This window comes from Anabrus simplex, chromosome X, assembly GCF_040414725.1.
Source record: "Anabrus simplex isolate iqAnaSimp1 chromosome X, ASM4041472v1, whole genome shotgun sequence".
NCBI classification, from domain to species: Eukaryota; Metazoa; Arthropoda; class Insecta; order Orthoptera; family Tettigoniidae; genus Anabrus; species Anabrus simplex.
Genome location: NC_090279.1, coordinates 164,787,293 through 164,804,961, shown reverse-complemented (window position 1 = coordinate 164,804,961; position 17,669 = coordinate 164,787,293). Strand labels below are relative to the sequence as shown.

At 40.3% G+C, this 17,669-nt stretch overlaps 1 protein-coding gene across 1 annotated transcript in view; it reads right to left on the bottom strand.

Moving 5' to 3' along the window:
• Positions 1-16,206: 16,206 nt before the first annotated feature.
• The window catches only part of LOC137503206 (farnesol dehydrogenase-like), a 51,388-nt gene continuing 49,925 nt past the window's right edge, over positions 16,207-17,669 (bottom strand). Inside the window, exons 5-6 of the mRNA XM_068230725.1 lie at positions 16,424-16,570; positions 16,207-16,338 (exon numbers count right to left, since the gene is read on the bottom strand). Coding sequence (XP_068086826.1) covers positions 16,297-16,338; positions 16,424-16,570 — 189 coding nt within the window. The 3' untranslated portion in view covers positions 16,207-16,296. The remainder of the gene's footprint in view (positions 16,339-16,423; positions 16,571-17,669) is intronic.

The following is a 17,669-nucleotide window of genomic DNA, read 5'->3' as shown; positions in this document are numbered from 1 at the left end:
CAAAATATTTCAACATTTATAAGCAAGTTCATTATCTGATGTGCCATATGGGTGACGAGCCATGAGAATTCTCATAGTTTCTCAACTGGCAATAGGTACGAGAATTCTTGTTTTTATGCACGTCGCATATCCTTGACCAGTTGGTCATGGCAAAAGGCCTCAAGGTGCTCCTTCGAAACTTCATAAAGACCAGTTCATACCTGCCAACTTTCCTGATTTAGACGAGAGACTCCCGATTTTCGACAGTTTCCCCCCCCCCGATTATTCTATTATTTTTTCCTTTTTTAGTTTATTTTTTGGTGAACTTCAAACCTTTGTTCTAAAATCCTGCCATTTCAGCTTCGTACACCAGTGGCCAGAAGTCCTTCGCTCAATGGCTGCTTTCAAATGATATATCGACATTTATTAATACGAGAAGTGCGTGTGAATGTGCAGTATTTTTTGAAACCTGTATAACATGAAGCGTATATCGATTGTAAATCTCTCCATTTCGCGTGCTCTGTTTGTTTTCGTTCACATCATTCTAGTCGATTCTATAGAGACTAGTTGCTAGATTTGGAGTCTGTTTTAATAATTAAGTGACAGAATTTCAAAGATTTTTCTAGAGATTTTAGGAGCCATTTGGAGACAGTTCTGGAGAATTTGAATTTATTACTTGTTAAAAATAGCATTGTGCTTCGCATAATCATGCAGTCACGTGATGTAATATATTAATCTATGCATTTGCTAAGTAATGGTATCCGAGTGCATGACTGATTCACACGCGTGGAGCATGAGAAGGCTTATCAGAGACCGATCGTTTCACTCGCGTACTTCTTTTGAAGGAATAGAGATGTGTACTTTTTAGCCTTGTAAACTTGTATACCAACATTCGGGTTTTGAGACAATAAGTGTTATATACCATAGTACTCCTGCATTGTGCAAGACATGTAGAAAAATCAGTTTTTCCCAATTGTACCTCCTGATTTTCATATCGAAATCTCCTGATTTTTGGTTTTGTAAAGTTGGCAGATATGCCAGCTTAAGAAGACTATGAATAGCATCAACATAAATGCTAACACCTGGGCAACAACTGCACAAAACCGTGTTCTTTGTCACAAAGCTACTCCAGAAGATGTCTCACTGTTTGAGCACGCACATCGCAGACAAGAAATTGAAATCCATGAAAAACGAAAACTATGTCAGATCCAACTGCTTCCTCCATCCACCTTTAGATCTGACCTGTGTGGCGTCATGTTTCATGTGAAGATTGGCTTGATCAGTCATCAGCGACATCTCCACAAAGCCAACAGACTTTAAGAAGAATTGCAGGAGTAAAACTTGTTCTTGGGAACGAGTAGTGACCGACGATAACAATATCCCTGATCATTGATATAATCATGAGCAAGTTCCAAACTGTGTAGTCATGAAGTATAAACTAGTGCTATTGCTGCTTCTTTCTTTCTTTCTTTCTTTGTTTCTTTCTTTCTTTCTTTCTTTCTTTCTTTCATGTGTAGGGCTGGTTGGACCCTCAGCAACAAAATAATATCGGATATGTAGAGCTATTCCCTGGAGCTCCAGTGCTGATGTCAACATGGCACGGTGCATCAGTTGCTGATCGGGCAGATCGGTTATCATAGGTATCAAGAGACAGCGAATTGGATATTTCTTATGATGAACGGGGTGTAAACGTAAAGAGAAATCACCAAGCTCGATAGCTGCAGTCGCTTAAGTGCGGCCAGTATCCAGTATTCGGGAGATAGTAGGTTCGAACCCCACTGTCGGCAGCCCTAAAAATGGTTTTCTGTGGTTTCCCATTTTTACACCAGGCAAATGCTGGGGCTGTACCTTAATTAAGGCCACGGCCACTTCCCACTCCTAGCCCTTTCCTGTCCCATCGTCGCCATAAGACCTATCTGTGTCGATGCGACGTAAAGCAACTAGCAAAAAAAAAAAAAAAAAAAGTAGAGAGAAATCCTTGGATACTTGAATACAATAAGTACATGAAGTGCACAAACAGGGCATTTAAATGAAGCCATAAATGGTACTGCTTTGAAAGGTATCACACCATACAGACTATTAAGCAACCTAGTGAGTACATGTTCCAAGAGGTCGATATCTTGAATACTTTTCAAGTTACAGTAGTTTGAGTGCAGCATTGTAATTCTTTCTCGGCGGCTTGAACTATCCGCTCTACATGGAACAGCAGCCTCCGTTCAAGGCCTATTGGCAATGTGTTAAGACAGATCTAGTTGCACGCCACTTTTCAAACTAAACATGGACATATTGTTTTGATGGTATAGAACTTTCTGGAAATAGTTTGCAATACTTCTGCACACACCTATCATATGATTTTGTTTTACAGATATATTTTGAAAATAAACCCTCACTGGTGTACTTACCCATGATAGATAATTACTTCTGTGCATTTAAAATCAGTCTCCTAGCATGTCAACTAAATCATGTGTCTCACTAGCACAAATACAAAGCTCTACTGACGACTGAGCCTTACAGGATGGAGGATGGGACAAAGAAGCTGTTGTCTCCCGCCAGGTAGCTCCTTGCTTGTTCTTTGAGTGTGGGAATATATCCTGTTCTTCCCATCAAAAATGCCCCTCAGCTTAGAATCAGCATCATTAACACGGCTGGTAAAGATGACAACACCTATGCAATAGGAAAAGTTCTGAAAAATAACGCCAGAAGCTGCCATAAGTAAATTTTTGCCATCTTGTAGATTGAGATCCAGTTTCATGAACAATTGTTAAATATATACAAGTTGTTAGTTCAATCAATCATTTTAACACAGTGTCAAAAATTAAACAATGTTTTTTTAAGATTCTTACCTTTTTCTAACTTTTCCTGAAAAATCTTACCCATATAACATGTTAACTCTCGCAAGAGTTACAAGCAGTGCGAATCTGCAAGACAGTGGTGGAACCAAGCGGCTTTCGAGTGCTTTCCGATGCAGTTTTGTTTGTCTTTGAATACAGCTGTAAAACATGGTGCATGAAGTCAGCATAAACAAGTCTGAACATTTGAATATTTTGAATGGCAATCCCCAGCTACGAATGGGAAACTATCTTTTACAGACCTCTGTCATCCTCTCCACACTATTGAGGATCCCTTTGTAACTTATCCCCACTTCAAGCTGTGCTCAGATATGGGAGTTACCAAATATTATAGTGTCGTTTATAGAACCTGGCCATAACTATGCCTTGATTTGGAGGTTAGGTTCATTAGTCACTTGAGTATTAGTAGATAATAGTATCCTTTCTGATTGCAGATATTCCAGATCTTGCAAGTGTACTTTGTATTGCATCTTAAACACCAGCAAAGCGGCATATTTCATAGAAGTCGTGGATAGTTTGCTCACGTTCTTCCACTGAAGGAAATGCTAAGTAATCTTCTCATGGATACTTTCACTGCAGAAACTCTGCTAACAATTCTAGAAACTGAAGCTTTTGGAATTCTAGCATTGTCTCCAAACATTACATGAAAAATCGTCATGCGTTTAAAAGGTGATCAATCTCCAAAGCACTTGACAGCGCAGAAGACAATGCTGTCTACAAAGGCATTGACAAAGAAATAAGTAACGATGAATCTGAATCGTCTGATGGCAATGATTGACTAAACAATTAACCCTTTTGTGCGAGAGCATTTAAAAATCTAGTCTTCACTGGATGCTGGAGGAGCTTTCACTGGGTATTTAAAAGCTAGCATACCTGTGGACCAAACTATTTTATGATATCATATATCTGTTAATTTCAAACCAGTTTTGATTATATTGGAAATAGCTTTGGTGTAGCATATATAGTGTGTTTCGTCTCGTCGTTTAAGTGAGGTAATTTGCATCTGTCTGCCTGTTAAGTCATCAGCCCAGAGGCTGGTTGGATCCTCAAATAGCACCACCGAAGGCTATGCAGTTATAGGGAAACCGCAAAAACCAATGGCAGAGCCCAGATGAGGCATACTAGGCAAGATGAGGAGTGAGGTAGTTTGGCATTACTTTCCTCACTGGACCAGAAGGTGCTACTGTAGCACGACTGATCCTATGAGCAACACCTTTCCTAACACTCGACACAAGTTGTGCTCCAAATGTCAGTACTCAGCACCACCCATACCCCAGCAGCTTCCATATTGTCACAGCGATGGATGAGACTGGGACTTTGGTGGAAGCTACACTTTGCTCTGGCCTGTGCCAAGACACGGATACAAAAATACTGCATCCATCAAGAAATGGCAACAGCCGGGTAATTTGCATATGGATTCAAATTCGTCTAAAGGTATGAATCAATAAGGGGTACAACTTTTCAAGAGTAAGACCTAAAATTTAGTTTTGTACTATTCCCATCAACGTTAAGAGGGCTTAGGATAACATACATCTCATTTTAATTGACAGGAATCAATTCCCTTACCCTAGATCAAAATGGAAATAACATTCCTGGGACTTAATGTACAGTACCTCTAAAAGTGTAGTGATTTGTTTCCATTACACTCAGCTGGACGAGTTCAAGTGAAAAAATAGTTTGAAAGACTTTACTAGTTGTACAGTTAAATGTTGGGGTGTAAAGACCTTACAGAATGTTTATTTCTTACGTAATTATCCATGTCATCCCAGTAAAAAATTACACGCAGCACTACCACATCTAGCATGAATATTGTCGGAAACAACCGTCTCTTCTGTATCATTTCAGCCTCATCATGGTCTAATTTGCCAATATCAACATCACTGTCATCAGAATCATCGCCAAAATTATAACTACTATCCTCAAAATCACTAAAACATTCATTTAATATGCCTTGTATAGCATCGCTAGAAAAATTACCCTTGTTTACCGACGTCATTGCGGGAAGAGTACACGACAACACAAGCAAATAGTCCATGAATTTTACACATCGATATCGAGGTGAAAAGTCATTAAAATGAATTGATAGATATATATGAAACGAAAGAATGAAGCTTTATCTAGATGGCTGTGAAGAGAGTTCGGACATAGTTCGAAGGAAACATGCGAGGTCGAATGACAATGCAGATGTGGCGCAATGGGTGTCAGACACGTCACTCCACAGCAGCAGACGGCTACTGCATGATGTGTGCTACACGTCACTCCACGCTGTCGGGTTAACTCCTTGATGCTGACCTTGATATGTCGTATAAACCACCTTTTCTTCGCATGTTGCTGACCTCCATGCGTGGTATAGATCCCTGTAAGCCTAACTTCATTTTGTTCTAGCTTGTGAAGTTTTAAAGTTGTCAAGATGGAAATGATAGTCTATATCTTTGAAGGTAATGATCCCCGCCTTCTTTGTATGTATGAATCAGCCCAAATCAGTGTTTCTTTTTTCTTTCTGTAGAGTTTGAAATAGTCTGACTCTGACATCTTTCTGCTTGAGAGCATACATACTTAAATTTCTGCTGAATTCTAGCAGATATATGTATCATTATACGACATTTCCTTATATAGTTTGACATTATAAATCACCACCTTTTTCACTGATATGCATGTTGACATCATCTGGTTAGGATTCCTATCATTCTTTCAACACCTTGAAACCTCTTACTATTTGTAATTACTTGACTCACTGTCACTTCGAAATACAATATTGCATGGTGCAGCAGCATGGTACGGTGCAGTTTGAATCGAAGGAAAGAAGTTAAGTTTTAAAAATCAGATGATAACAGCACTAAACTAGACTGAATTGAGCGAAGTGAAAGTGAACGCATAACATCAGGAGTGGGAGCGCATGGTGCGTGCGACCAAGTAACGGATGACTAAACACGCCAATGTACTAATCGTCCCATTAACCTGGGAGTTGTGTTAAATGAATCTTTGAACTATCGTTCCCGGTTTTTCCACTCAAAATTTCTGAGGCAATACTTACCCCAGTTTTTATTGCCTTGTGTAATAACACATGCAAATACGAAAACGTCACTTTAATTCCGTATAAAATGGGAAAGGTCTCTTCTTTATCAGTAGACTGTAAGGTAAATATGAAGTCAATGATTGTAAACTACATTCTTTTGAGTCTCTACTGTAAATGTTTGTCTGAGCTAAACTGTCGTAACAATTAGTTTTTAAAGGGAACCCTGCATTTTCCCAGTGCCCACACCTTGTGATGGGCAATGTTTTCGCTCGAAACTCTCTAGACTGACATCACAGATCTCGAGACCGATTCTCCTATGCTGCGAGCGTAAGCTTGATAGTATGTCATCAGCGGTTATAAATAACGTTCACATATGGAAACGTGTGTGCCGATAAATTTTGTCAAAAGCCTGAAAAAGTACTGCATGTTTAACTATGAGGCCCCTTAATAACATTAACGAAAATGAAAACAGAATGTCAGTATCATAAACAGTTCACGAGTTATCTGAGTTGGACATCTTATCTGAATAACCCTGCATAATTTGAGAATAACTGCAGATAGGATGTGCACCTACCTGGATACCTCGCAGTTGTTGTCAACAGGGTCATTTCTTGTGATGCAGGCCGAGCCAGAGGTGTTCTCTGTGACTTCCCTTTCAGTGATCTGTGTTTCTAAGCGCCGGATCACCCCAAAAGTATTTCTGCTGACGTATTATTTTTCTTTTCAACAAACAACGCAGCGGACTGTGCTATGTGGCATCTCTTCTAAATAATCCCACATTTATGACTTACGTTGCATTTCGGACATCATCTGAAAGTTTTCACGTACAATTACACATCGCACCATCATATGCCGAAGTACCTAATTATGAAGCGAATATCCTATAACATTGTAATGAAAATTTCCTTCATCAGCATAATGTCGGTAAACACAAGCACTGGTCGAATGGATATTGAATATGCGGTCTGATAAATTATTGAGTGGTAACGACGTACCTACACCTACAGTAGCCGTCTGTTTCTGTACTTAGCCTACTTATTCATGTACTTACCGCTACATACAATGCCAGAATTTGCCTCCTTTATCAAAATAGACCTCGGTAGAAATGAAAGAAATGAACGCTCTAGTCGCTTGTTGACATATAAGTTATTTACGGAGTGGAGAAGGCCAGTGGTTGGCTATTTGCATACTCGGCACAAACAACATTCAGCATTCGGGAGATAATGGGTTTAAACACACTCGTCACCCTGAAGATGGTTGTCCATGGTTTCCCATTTTTACACCAGGCAAATGCTAGGAGTGGACCTTAATCAAGGTCACGGCCGTTTTCTTCCCACTCCTAGCCCTTTCCTATCTCATTGTCGCCATAAGACTTATCTGTGTCAGCCATTTGTAAAAGAAAAAACATTCAGCTCCGCCTACCTCTAGGCCTAAGACACGCTCCTTGCCACAAATTGCAGGGACAAAGCTCTCGAAATCTCTCTAAATTTCTCACAAGAAACAGTGCTCTAAACATTTAAAACTACATATAAATCAATTTAACTTAAAATAAGTGTCTCTTTCACTTAAAATATTAATAAAATCCTTCAACTCAAACAAATATTTGTTTTGAATTGAGAGGTGATCTGACAGGAATTGACATGTGGCAGTACAGAGTTTCATATATCGATTGGCGGGGCCATAGAGTGACAAGTATATGTTAATCGGATTCAAGTGGTTCCAATAGACAAATGGACTGGTGTGGTTTCTGGTCTCAAAGGACAAAGAATATGTTTTAAACCGGCTTGCATCTTTCCACAAGAAATCAATAAGAGTTGAAGGTCAATCTTATGTACTGAAGTAAAAACATACGCTAACATCCCAGTAAGAGATTGTTCGCGGGCAAGTGCTGTTCAATGGAAGAAGCCGCAATAATTTATTGTAGACGAAAACTTCGAGATTAACAGTTCAAGACGACGTATCGGCGAGTAGGTTTTCTAAACTGTATGGTTAGTGACTCTGAATAAAACCCAACAGTTAGAAAATAACTATAAATCACTACCTTAAGTATTAACAGGCGAGAAAGGGTAAGGTTGTATCTTTAGTGTACACGCTTACAAGGCAGGGAGTATGCCTGTGGGTTGACTACTTTGGTTATATTCGTCATAGAAGTAAAACAGGAGTCTTATAAATATGTTTTAGTTTACACATTAAAAATTGAATAACGTAAATTCAACATCTTTCTTCTGAGAATACAATAATTTACTTATAAGATGGCTGTAAATGGCAACATAGTCGTGACACTTGCAGGATTCGGGTATGCACACATAGGATATCGGTCAGGTGGAGCTGTTGTGCATTTGACGGGCATCCAGTTGGGAGTGTTATTGCTGTATGGCATTGAAATGAAGATTGTCGATGTCACCGCTCTAAAGCATGTTTTTAAAAGGTAATCAGCATTTGTGGATTAAACTCGAGGTTGCCTGTAGCAAAAATGTATCAATGTTTTCGACGATTACGTGAAAACTGTGGCAGAATGCATTACCGTATAGGACGGCTGTACGATGGACCAGGGCGTTCCGTGGGGGTCGGAATGAGACTGCGGGTTTGCACCGCACAGGTCGGCCGTCCATTCATCAAGATCAGATTGACATCGTGAGTGGTCTCGTTTCTGTAGACCATCGATGGACTGTCCGGGAATTATCTGTAGGGGTTGGTCTCGGTCATCAAGCGGTGTGGTACATACTAACGAAATGTCTTAACATGACGAAAATTGCGTCCCGTTGGTTTTCACATCAACTCGCCGACGTACAGAAATGGCACCGGTATGCAGTAGCTGGCATCCACCTGGACATATTCCGCAATGAAGGAGACGCATTTCTGCAGCGAACGGTCGCCTTTGATGACACATGGGCACGAGCCTACGAGCCCAAATTAAAGAGGCAATCGAATGAACAACGTCACCTAGGTTCGAACGTCCACAAATTTTACAGCAAGCCAGTCGGGTGAAGCTTATGCTGATTGTGGCATACGACTACGAGGGTGTTATTCTTACGCATGCTGTTCCCGAGGGACAAATTGTCAACAGTGACTACAGTTGCCGATTTCTGGAGCGACATCCGCTTTTAGCTGTGTGGCGCAAACGTCCCCGGTTATTGCGAGACGATCGCCCTATCGTGTCGCATGACAACGCACTTTGTCATGGCCCAAACAGTGTCAAGCTCTTATTGTAACGGTGGCATGGCAGGTCTTGGAAACACCCTCCGTTCTTACCAGACACGAGTCCTTGTGACTTCAACCTGTTTCCGAAGTTGAAGGAACCCGTTCGAAGCCGCCGATTTCCTAACGTGCCATTTGTACTCTAGGGTGCTCCGTCGTTGTCATCTACAGAGAACGCCTTGCCAAAGGTTCGCAACGGCTTCCCGACATTTGGCAGAAAGTTATAGATTTTGTGGGTGACTGCAATGAAGGAATGTAATGCAATTGTACTTGTTAGTTCAATAAATATTGTGTTCTATCAATATTGTCATTACTTAATTTACAGCGCTCTTACTATCAGAATGTGAGTGTCCTTAATACTAAACTAACAAACTTCAACACCAATACCCTTGTTTCTCTGACAAATTTAGGTGATTCAAAAACAAACATTATTGAAGACACCTTAATTTGTGAGAGAGGTGAAGGATTTGAAAAATTTGTCCCTCGGCGGGATTTGATCCAGCGATCCCGCGCTTACGAAGCTGAGCTCTTGCCGCTGCGCCATGAGCTCATTGTCTTTTTTCGCAAAAGTAGCTTGCACATAAGCACACTGAAATTGTTCATTAATTAATTTCCCGGAAACGGCTGAGAATTGTGCCTTACTAATTGCATCTGTTAAACTCCTGGTCATGCCCTACACGTGTACCAAAGATGGATCGAATCGGTCACCCATGCACCATAACCTCCCCTTGTCAGTGTGTTCTACATGCTTTAATTATAGACCATCATTTTAAGATGGCACATTGAAGCAGGGCTATTTACATTTGACTTCTGCATCCAAAATCATATATGGGCCTCCATCATAACGATATTATGAATATTTTGTAAGTAGGTGTATGTCTTTTATAATAATACTGTATTAGCCACTTATTTTCTCTTTAAGATGTTAAAAATTATGAATGTGTACCGAGTAGCATTAGAACCAATTATAAACTGGGCACGCAATAGCAATGTGAGCATTCAATTAGGGCCTGTATCAGTAAGCCTGTAATTATGTTCATAATACAATGCGCTTGAGGAAAGTGAAAATCTTTCGTTTTAAAAAGCTCAAGCAGAGGGAGGGGGTGGCTAAATATTCTTCCACGACGAACATGCTCGAACTTAGCCGACGTCGGCTTCTGAGTATCAGGCGCTAGAACAAAGATATACAGAACATCTTGATGCCCTAGGATATAACAAATTCTCAGCAGTAGGTCAACACATACAAGATTACAACCATCATTTTACTAACATAGATATGGAAATCCTTAAGATATTAAACAAAGGCCCCCTATTTGATATAACAAAACTGTTTCATACATTTAGATCATTATTTCATCATCATCATCATCATCTGTTTACCCTCCAGGTTCGGTTTTTCCCTCGGACTTAGCGAGGGATCCCACCTCTACCGCCTCAAGGGCAGTGTCCTGGAGCTTCAGACTCTTGGTCGGGGGATACAACTGGGGAGTATGACCAGTACCTCGCCCAGGCGGCCTCACCTGCTATGCTGAACAGGGGCCTTGTGGAGGGATGGGAAGATTGGAAGGGACAGGCAAGGAAGAGGGAAGGAAGCGGCCGTGGCCTTAAGTTAGGTACCATCCCGACATTCGCCTGGAGGAGAAGTGGGAAACCACGGAAAACCACTTCCAGGATGGCTGAGGTGGGAATCGAACCCACCTCTACTCAGTTGACCTCCCGAGGCTGAGTGGACCCCGTTCCAGCCCTCGTACCACTTTTCAAATTTCGTGGCAGAGCCGGGAATCGAACCCGGGCCTCCGGGGGTGGCAGCTAATCACGCTAACCACTACACCACAGAGGCGGACTCATTATTTCAACTCAAGCTATAACCTAAATTACTTTTCTGAGAAAACCGACATTCTATTTGACCTCCCGATTATTATTTTTAGAAATTTTAATTTACGGTAACTAATCTAAAATCGATTTTCCATTCAATTCATGGCACCTTTCCTCAGCAATTACTCATATTCCCTCAGCCCCACCCTAAATTAGAACCTCCTCCCTTCCCCGTTTCTCTCCGATCTATCCTATCAATTTTTTTCTCCTCCCTTCCTTATCTTCCTTACTCATACTTCCCGTCACATACGTTATGCAATACGTCCAACACATCGTAGCGCAAGGTGAGTCGCATAATACACATTACATATTTTTATTATTTTTTCTATTCGTTTCATTACCCCTTTACTAATTTTGCTTTTATTACTAACAATATTATTTATTTCACTTATTTTCGAATTGAACTGCGAATCTTCTCCACCTACATCACAGATATACTTTGACTTTCAAGCACTACTTTTACCTTCCGTTTTTTTTTTTTTTTTTTTTTTTTTTAGGACTTTAATCTCTTTCACTGACATTTATGTACCATCTTTCTACATTGTTCACTACGTGTGCGTAAATTGTTTTCTTGACACCACTACTACCTTTGATGACGTATAGCTGTTAGAACTTCATAACGAGTGGTACACAACTCTAAAGATTCTTCGGTATCCAGACTGATCATATTAAACTGATCCTTCTACGGCAACTAAATGCATTAATTTATGCATTTTATTCACAATCTGAAACTTTTATCACCATTGTGACCTTCCCATCAATTAAGTACGCAATACGTCCAACACAGCGCAGCGCAAGCTGTCAGAACTTCATAACGGAAGAATTACAAGTCTTAAGATTCTTCGACATCGAAATTCATCTTAAGTTCTTCCTTCAACGACAGTTAAGTGGATTAATTTGTGCATTTTATGCTTTATCTGAAACTTTTATCACATTTCTGACTATTTCTTCTTCATCTTTATAGTGTCAAATCCACTATGTTTTTGCGACTTTTATTTTTACAATTTTTATGGACTATTTGATACATTGTGCAACTCGTGCTTTTGGCTGATGAATACCCTGATAATGGGTCGGAAATTAGCACCTAATAAATGTTTCTTCTGTAAAGTAACCCACTTCACTTGAATTTGTTTTGAAAAGGTGGAACTATTGTACTTTTAATTGCTAGAACAAAGTCGGGGAAAAATTGAGCGCCTGTGTGATTTTGTTGCACGTAAACGCAACACCTCACACGGCCCGCCAAACGTCCGAACTGCAGCAGCGATTCAAGTATGGCAACATCTTCTACAGTCCAGACTTAGCGCCATGGAATTATAATGTGTTCGGTAAGCTGAAAAAGGATCTCGGTGGACGACGTTTCCGAAACAACGAGGAGGTAGAAAGCAGCTGTCTCTATATGGTTACATAGCGTTGGAGGTGATTTCCACGCATCCGGAATGGAAAAGTTGGTTGACCGTTCCGAGAAATGTTTACACTCTCTTGGGGACTATGTGGAAAAGTGAACTTACATTTTATGTTGCCATAGCCGTGTTGCCTATGTGTAGATGGTATCATGAATGGCCATAACTTGGAAGTGTAACTTACTTTTTGCTTCGCCTTCGTATACAGGATGAAGCGAAATTCGCGCACTCGGGCGGCTTAGCGCGACTCCTCATATGCCAGCAATAAAAAAAGTCTCTCACAAAAGTTCATCCTGCGAGTATATCCGGGAGAAAAGGTCGTTGAAGAGTGGCAATCTGGCAACACTGTAACCACATGTAGGGTATTGTTGGGAGATCAAAAGAATGCACATGCCAGGTGAGGCACGGGGCGAAGGGATTTTCACCAGCATAGCCAGTGGAGTGACGCAATGGTTACCATGGCAACTCCGCTACTACCCAGGCGAGTTTAGAGTATCTTCTACTGGCAGCTCTTCGCTCTTGTCAGTTGTAATCCAGCAAACTGCAAAGTGTGAGTCAATGTTTTCGTGCAGCAGATAAGAACAGATAAGAGCCGATCTGTCTGGGCAGAACAGGAAGTTCGTGCTTGCAGGCCACATTCCTCATTCTTGCATTCTTCTCATCTCTACACAGTAACTACGTCTGTCAGCACGTAGTAGTCGTGCAGTGGCTAGAGTTTTGGGTTAGCGTGCAGGAGGTCGAGGGATCGATCCTGGGTTCAGACGCTTTTTTATTTGTTAATTTCCATCGGGCATCACATACTGTAACACAGTAAGACACCGTTTCTTAGGTCACATGTATCCTACATTTACAAAATTTAGTAACGATGAGCACGTCGTAACGCATCCAGTAAATGAAGTGGTGCGAATAAATTCACGCCCGCGGCGTGGAAAGGGCTTCTTTCAAAGCTGACCAATGAAAAACGAATGTTCGTCCATTTCTAGGATCGTAGTAAGTGCAAATGGTTTCTAGAGAACCCGCTGCAATCGCTGTTGAGGATTAAGATGCCAGATACCATACCACCTGGACTACATTTATGAAATAAAAAAAACTTGCGCCTCAACTCAGGATCGACCCCTCGACCTCCTGCATGTTAACTCAAAACTCTATCCACTGCTCCAACTGTACAGCACGACTAATATGTGCTGACAGAGGTAGTTGCCCTACATGTGGTTACAGTGTTGCCAGATTGCCACTCTTCAACGGCCTTTTTCTCCCGAATATACTCGCAGGACGAACTTTTATGAGAGACTCTTTTTATTGCTGGCATGTGAGGAGTCGCGCTGCGACGCCCGAGTGCGCGAATTTCGCTTCACCCTGTATATATATTTAATGGTGTAATTCATCGAAATGTTCCTTAGAGGAAAGTTTACGAAAGAAAATGTCGACCTAACGAAAACGAAAGGAAGATAGAGAAAACAACGGTATTACCGCATATGGTTTTTGATGTATAGGGAACTTGGTAAACATTTGGAAATACCTAAGATCCCCGGAACGTTTTGAAATTCCATTAGACGTACGAAATACAATAGTTTTTTTTATCAAGTATATGACATTCTACGAACACTCTCTTGTAAGTAGTCAATAAATAGCCGATGGATTAGAAAAATTCTTTCACAGTGTGTATTCCAAACAACCTGCAAATTATAACACTTTTGAAACTAACGAAATTGTATCACCACATTGCTTGTCTGTGGAACCAGTTAATGAGATTGGAATATAAGCAAGCAATTCAGAATTTGAAGTTGCAGAAATCCAGTGGACCAGATGGTATACCGCCATATACAGGGTTATTCACTAAGATGTTACACGGAAATAACGTCTAAACCATTAAATATATCAGTAGACTGTTTTCATATTCGTAAATGATACCCGGAGGCTTGTACAATAATGTGCTACTTATTCTCATGGGGTGATTAACAACCGAGATATTGATACTGCATATTTTTTAAATGGAACGGCACAGCTGGTCTAAATGTTCAACTGCATACAAGTTCAAATAAGTAACTATTTTCAGAATCGGACAGTTACTTTTTGAGATATCAATAAAAAACATTTCGGCTTTTACGTGCCGCATCAAACAGCGTGCGGTCGGCCAAGGACATAAAGTATTGGCACGCAAGCTGTTTCATGGCGTCGATTCCAGCCACAGAACGGATACGAGGCATGTAGGCTACTGCAAACTATCGTACACATAATGTGATGTACCGTAACCTACCCTGGGTGTGCATCGTTATTGTATGACTGGCGAACACACAAAGGGGCAGGGAGATTACATTTGTAGTTTTTGTTTTGTTTGAAATCCATGTGTAACAGGTTGAGCTCAGTTTGGCGTCTTTCCCCAGTCAAACCAGCTTGAGTTGAGTTTTTAAAACTAGGTAGCTTTCGTTATGTTCCCTTGAAGTCAAGGTAATTATTTTATTCCTTTTAAAAACATCAACTCTCCCTGTCCTGTTATGAGTGCGCCTGTCATACATACTTTGCAAACCTATCACATGTATACAATAAGCTTACATGCCTGGTATCCATTCTGTGGCTGGAATCACGCCCAGGTAACTGCTTGCACGTCAATATATCTTTGCCTAACTGCACGCTGTGTGATGTGGCATGCAAAACCGCGCATGCTGTTCTTATTGATATCTCAAAAAGTAACTGTCCGATTTTGAAAATACTTTCATATTTGAACTTGTACGCAGTTGAACTTTCAGGCCAGCTGTATGAATTTGTACTGTTCCATTAAAAATATGGAGTTAGTATCTACCCATCCTTCAAGATATTACGCACACTGAACATCAACGACTGAAGTCAAGGAAACCACCCTGGCGTACAGCAATGGATCTTGAACGAAGCTCTTTTCATGTTAACAGTTCATGGAAAGCCCAGTGGGATCAGTCTTCAGTAGTGAACAAACATCTAGTTGAGAATCCTTCCAAACGAGTACAAGGATTTGATCTTCCAAGACGACAGTGGAGAATCATCAATCGAATAAGAACTGGACAAGGCAAATGTGGTTATCTGTTGTGCAAATGGGGTTGGACTAGCTCTGCAGATTGTGATTGTGGTGTCTCTTCTCAGTCAATCCACCGCATTGTTGCTGACTGCCCAATTCGAGCTTTCAAAGGAACGCTAATGGACATTCACCGCACATCAGATGAAGCAGTTGATTGGGTCAAAATGCTAGACCTAGAGTTATAGTATTTTACGGACTTGTGACTACGCACATTTATCCTGAACTATATGCATGGGTTACATAGATTCATCATACGATAAATAAGTTATTAATCACCCCCTGAGAATACGTAGCACATTATTTTACAAGTCCCTGGGTAGGCCTACCATTTACGAATATGAAAACAGAATACCGATATCTTTGATGGTTTAGGCGTTATTTCCATGTAACATCTTCGGTGAATAACCCTGCATAGAGGGTTTATCTAAATTACACCGACAGAAAAATCAGCGATAGCCACGACAGAGGCCTTATCTCATCGTATTCTCGAGCATTGATTATTTCATTCGTGAAGTTCCATAGGCCCTCAGTCAGTGTCTCCCCATTCGTTGCACGGAATCCTACACTTGTCGATTCCAAATTTCATATGGATGTCTCTCAAGAACGATTCGTTTGATGCAAGAAAATAATCGTTATCAATTTGAGATTCATTTATTGAAAGACATATTTATGACCATTTGATTTTCCCAGAGGGAAATTTAGCGATTTTTTACACCGACGGGATTCGAACCGGCTAACTTCGGTGTCAGAAATTTGATACCTTAACGATCATACCTACCAGGCGCGATAGTTTCAACAATACTGAAACAGTACAGTGGAAACGAATGATAGAATTGATGGTACATTCTCAATGTTTATTTACATGAATCATTTAGGCTACAGCTTTCCACTGAGGGTTTCTCATAGGACGAACTGGATTCCATCGTACCATTAGAATGGTTCTCCAACGGGCTTGATAATGATTTCATGAATCTGTAACGAAATGACAGATTAGCATCGCAATGGCATTCTTTGCTCATAAGAATATTGTCAGGTTTCTAAAAATAAATCTTAGTACCTGTACATGAGGAGGCGTCGAGATGGCGTAGGTGACCGCATCGGCGACATCTTCCGAGTTCAGATATGGGAGACTATAGAACAGCTCTCGGTCGATTCTGGGGGAAGTGTTAGCAATATCTGTATGCACTATCCCTGGGCTCACACTCTGCAATTAAAAGAAGCGAAAAGTGGTTGAGAGGTATTTATCTGTCATCACTGATATGCATTTAAGGATATCGCCTAGGTGGCTGCTTCCGTATCAGTAATTTACCTACAATTTTATTAAATCATTTCAAAGAAGTTGGAAATTTATCGAACATCTCCCTTGGGAAATCATTCTAGTCCCTAATTCTTATTCCTAAGAACGAATATTTACCCCAATTTGTCCTCTTGAATTCCAACTTCATCTGTACATTGTGATATTACCTAGTTTTAAAAACTCAACTCAAGCTTATTCGTTCACTAACGTCATCCCATACCATGTATCCTCTGACAGCTTGGAACTCACTGCTTAGTCGAGCAAGTGAGCGCCTTACTCCCAAGTCATCCGATACCAAACTTTGCAACATCTTTGTAATACTGTCTTTTGTCGGAAGTCGCCTTGAATAAATGGGGCTGCTTTCCATTCGATTTTTCCAGTTCTGGAATTAAGTAATCCTGGTGATGGTCCCATACACTGGAACCATAATCTGACTGGGGTCTTATTAGTGACTTAAACGCCATTTCCTTTACATTTTTACTACACCCTAAAGCAAGAGATGGCAGTGATCATGCTCTTACTGTCAAGTTGATACTTGTTATATGCACATCAGCAATAAAAGATACTTCCAGTACTTGTTTATGTTCGCTTGTCTGCTCATTGCATTCTTAATTTATGTAAATTGTAACGAATGATGTTTTGTCGAATTCAAACTGAGAGTGCCCCTTAAGTTTCCCTTAGAAAAAGGTAGTGGTTTCAACTATCAGTACACTGTAGCAATATTTTTCTTTGCAATATTATTTTACAACCAAATTCACACACATTTTTTGAACGTAAATTCACCCTCCTCATTCGATTTAGCAAATTCTTCTGTTACTGTACTTTCATATTATAGTTGTCTGTTTATTAATTAATTAATTAATTAATTAATTAATTTCCTCTTTGTTGATAATATTAAAGGACACTTTAGTCTTTATTAGAGAGCTTATTGCATGTGGTGTTATTCTGTACAGAGTTATAAATAAGTTACAAGATTGTGAGCAAATGAAAAATGACCTCGATAATG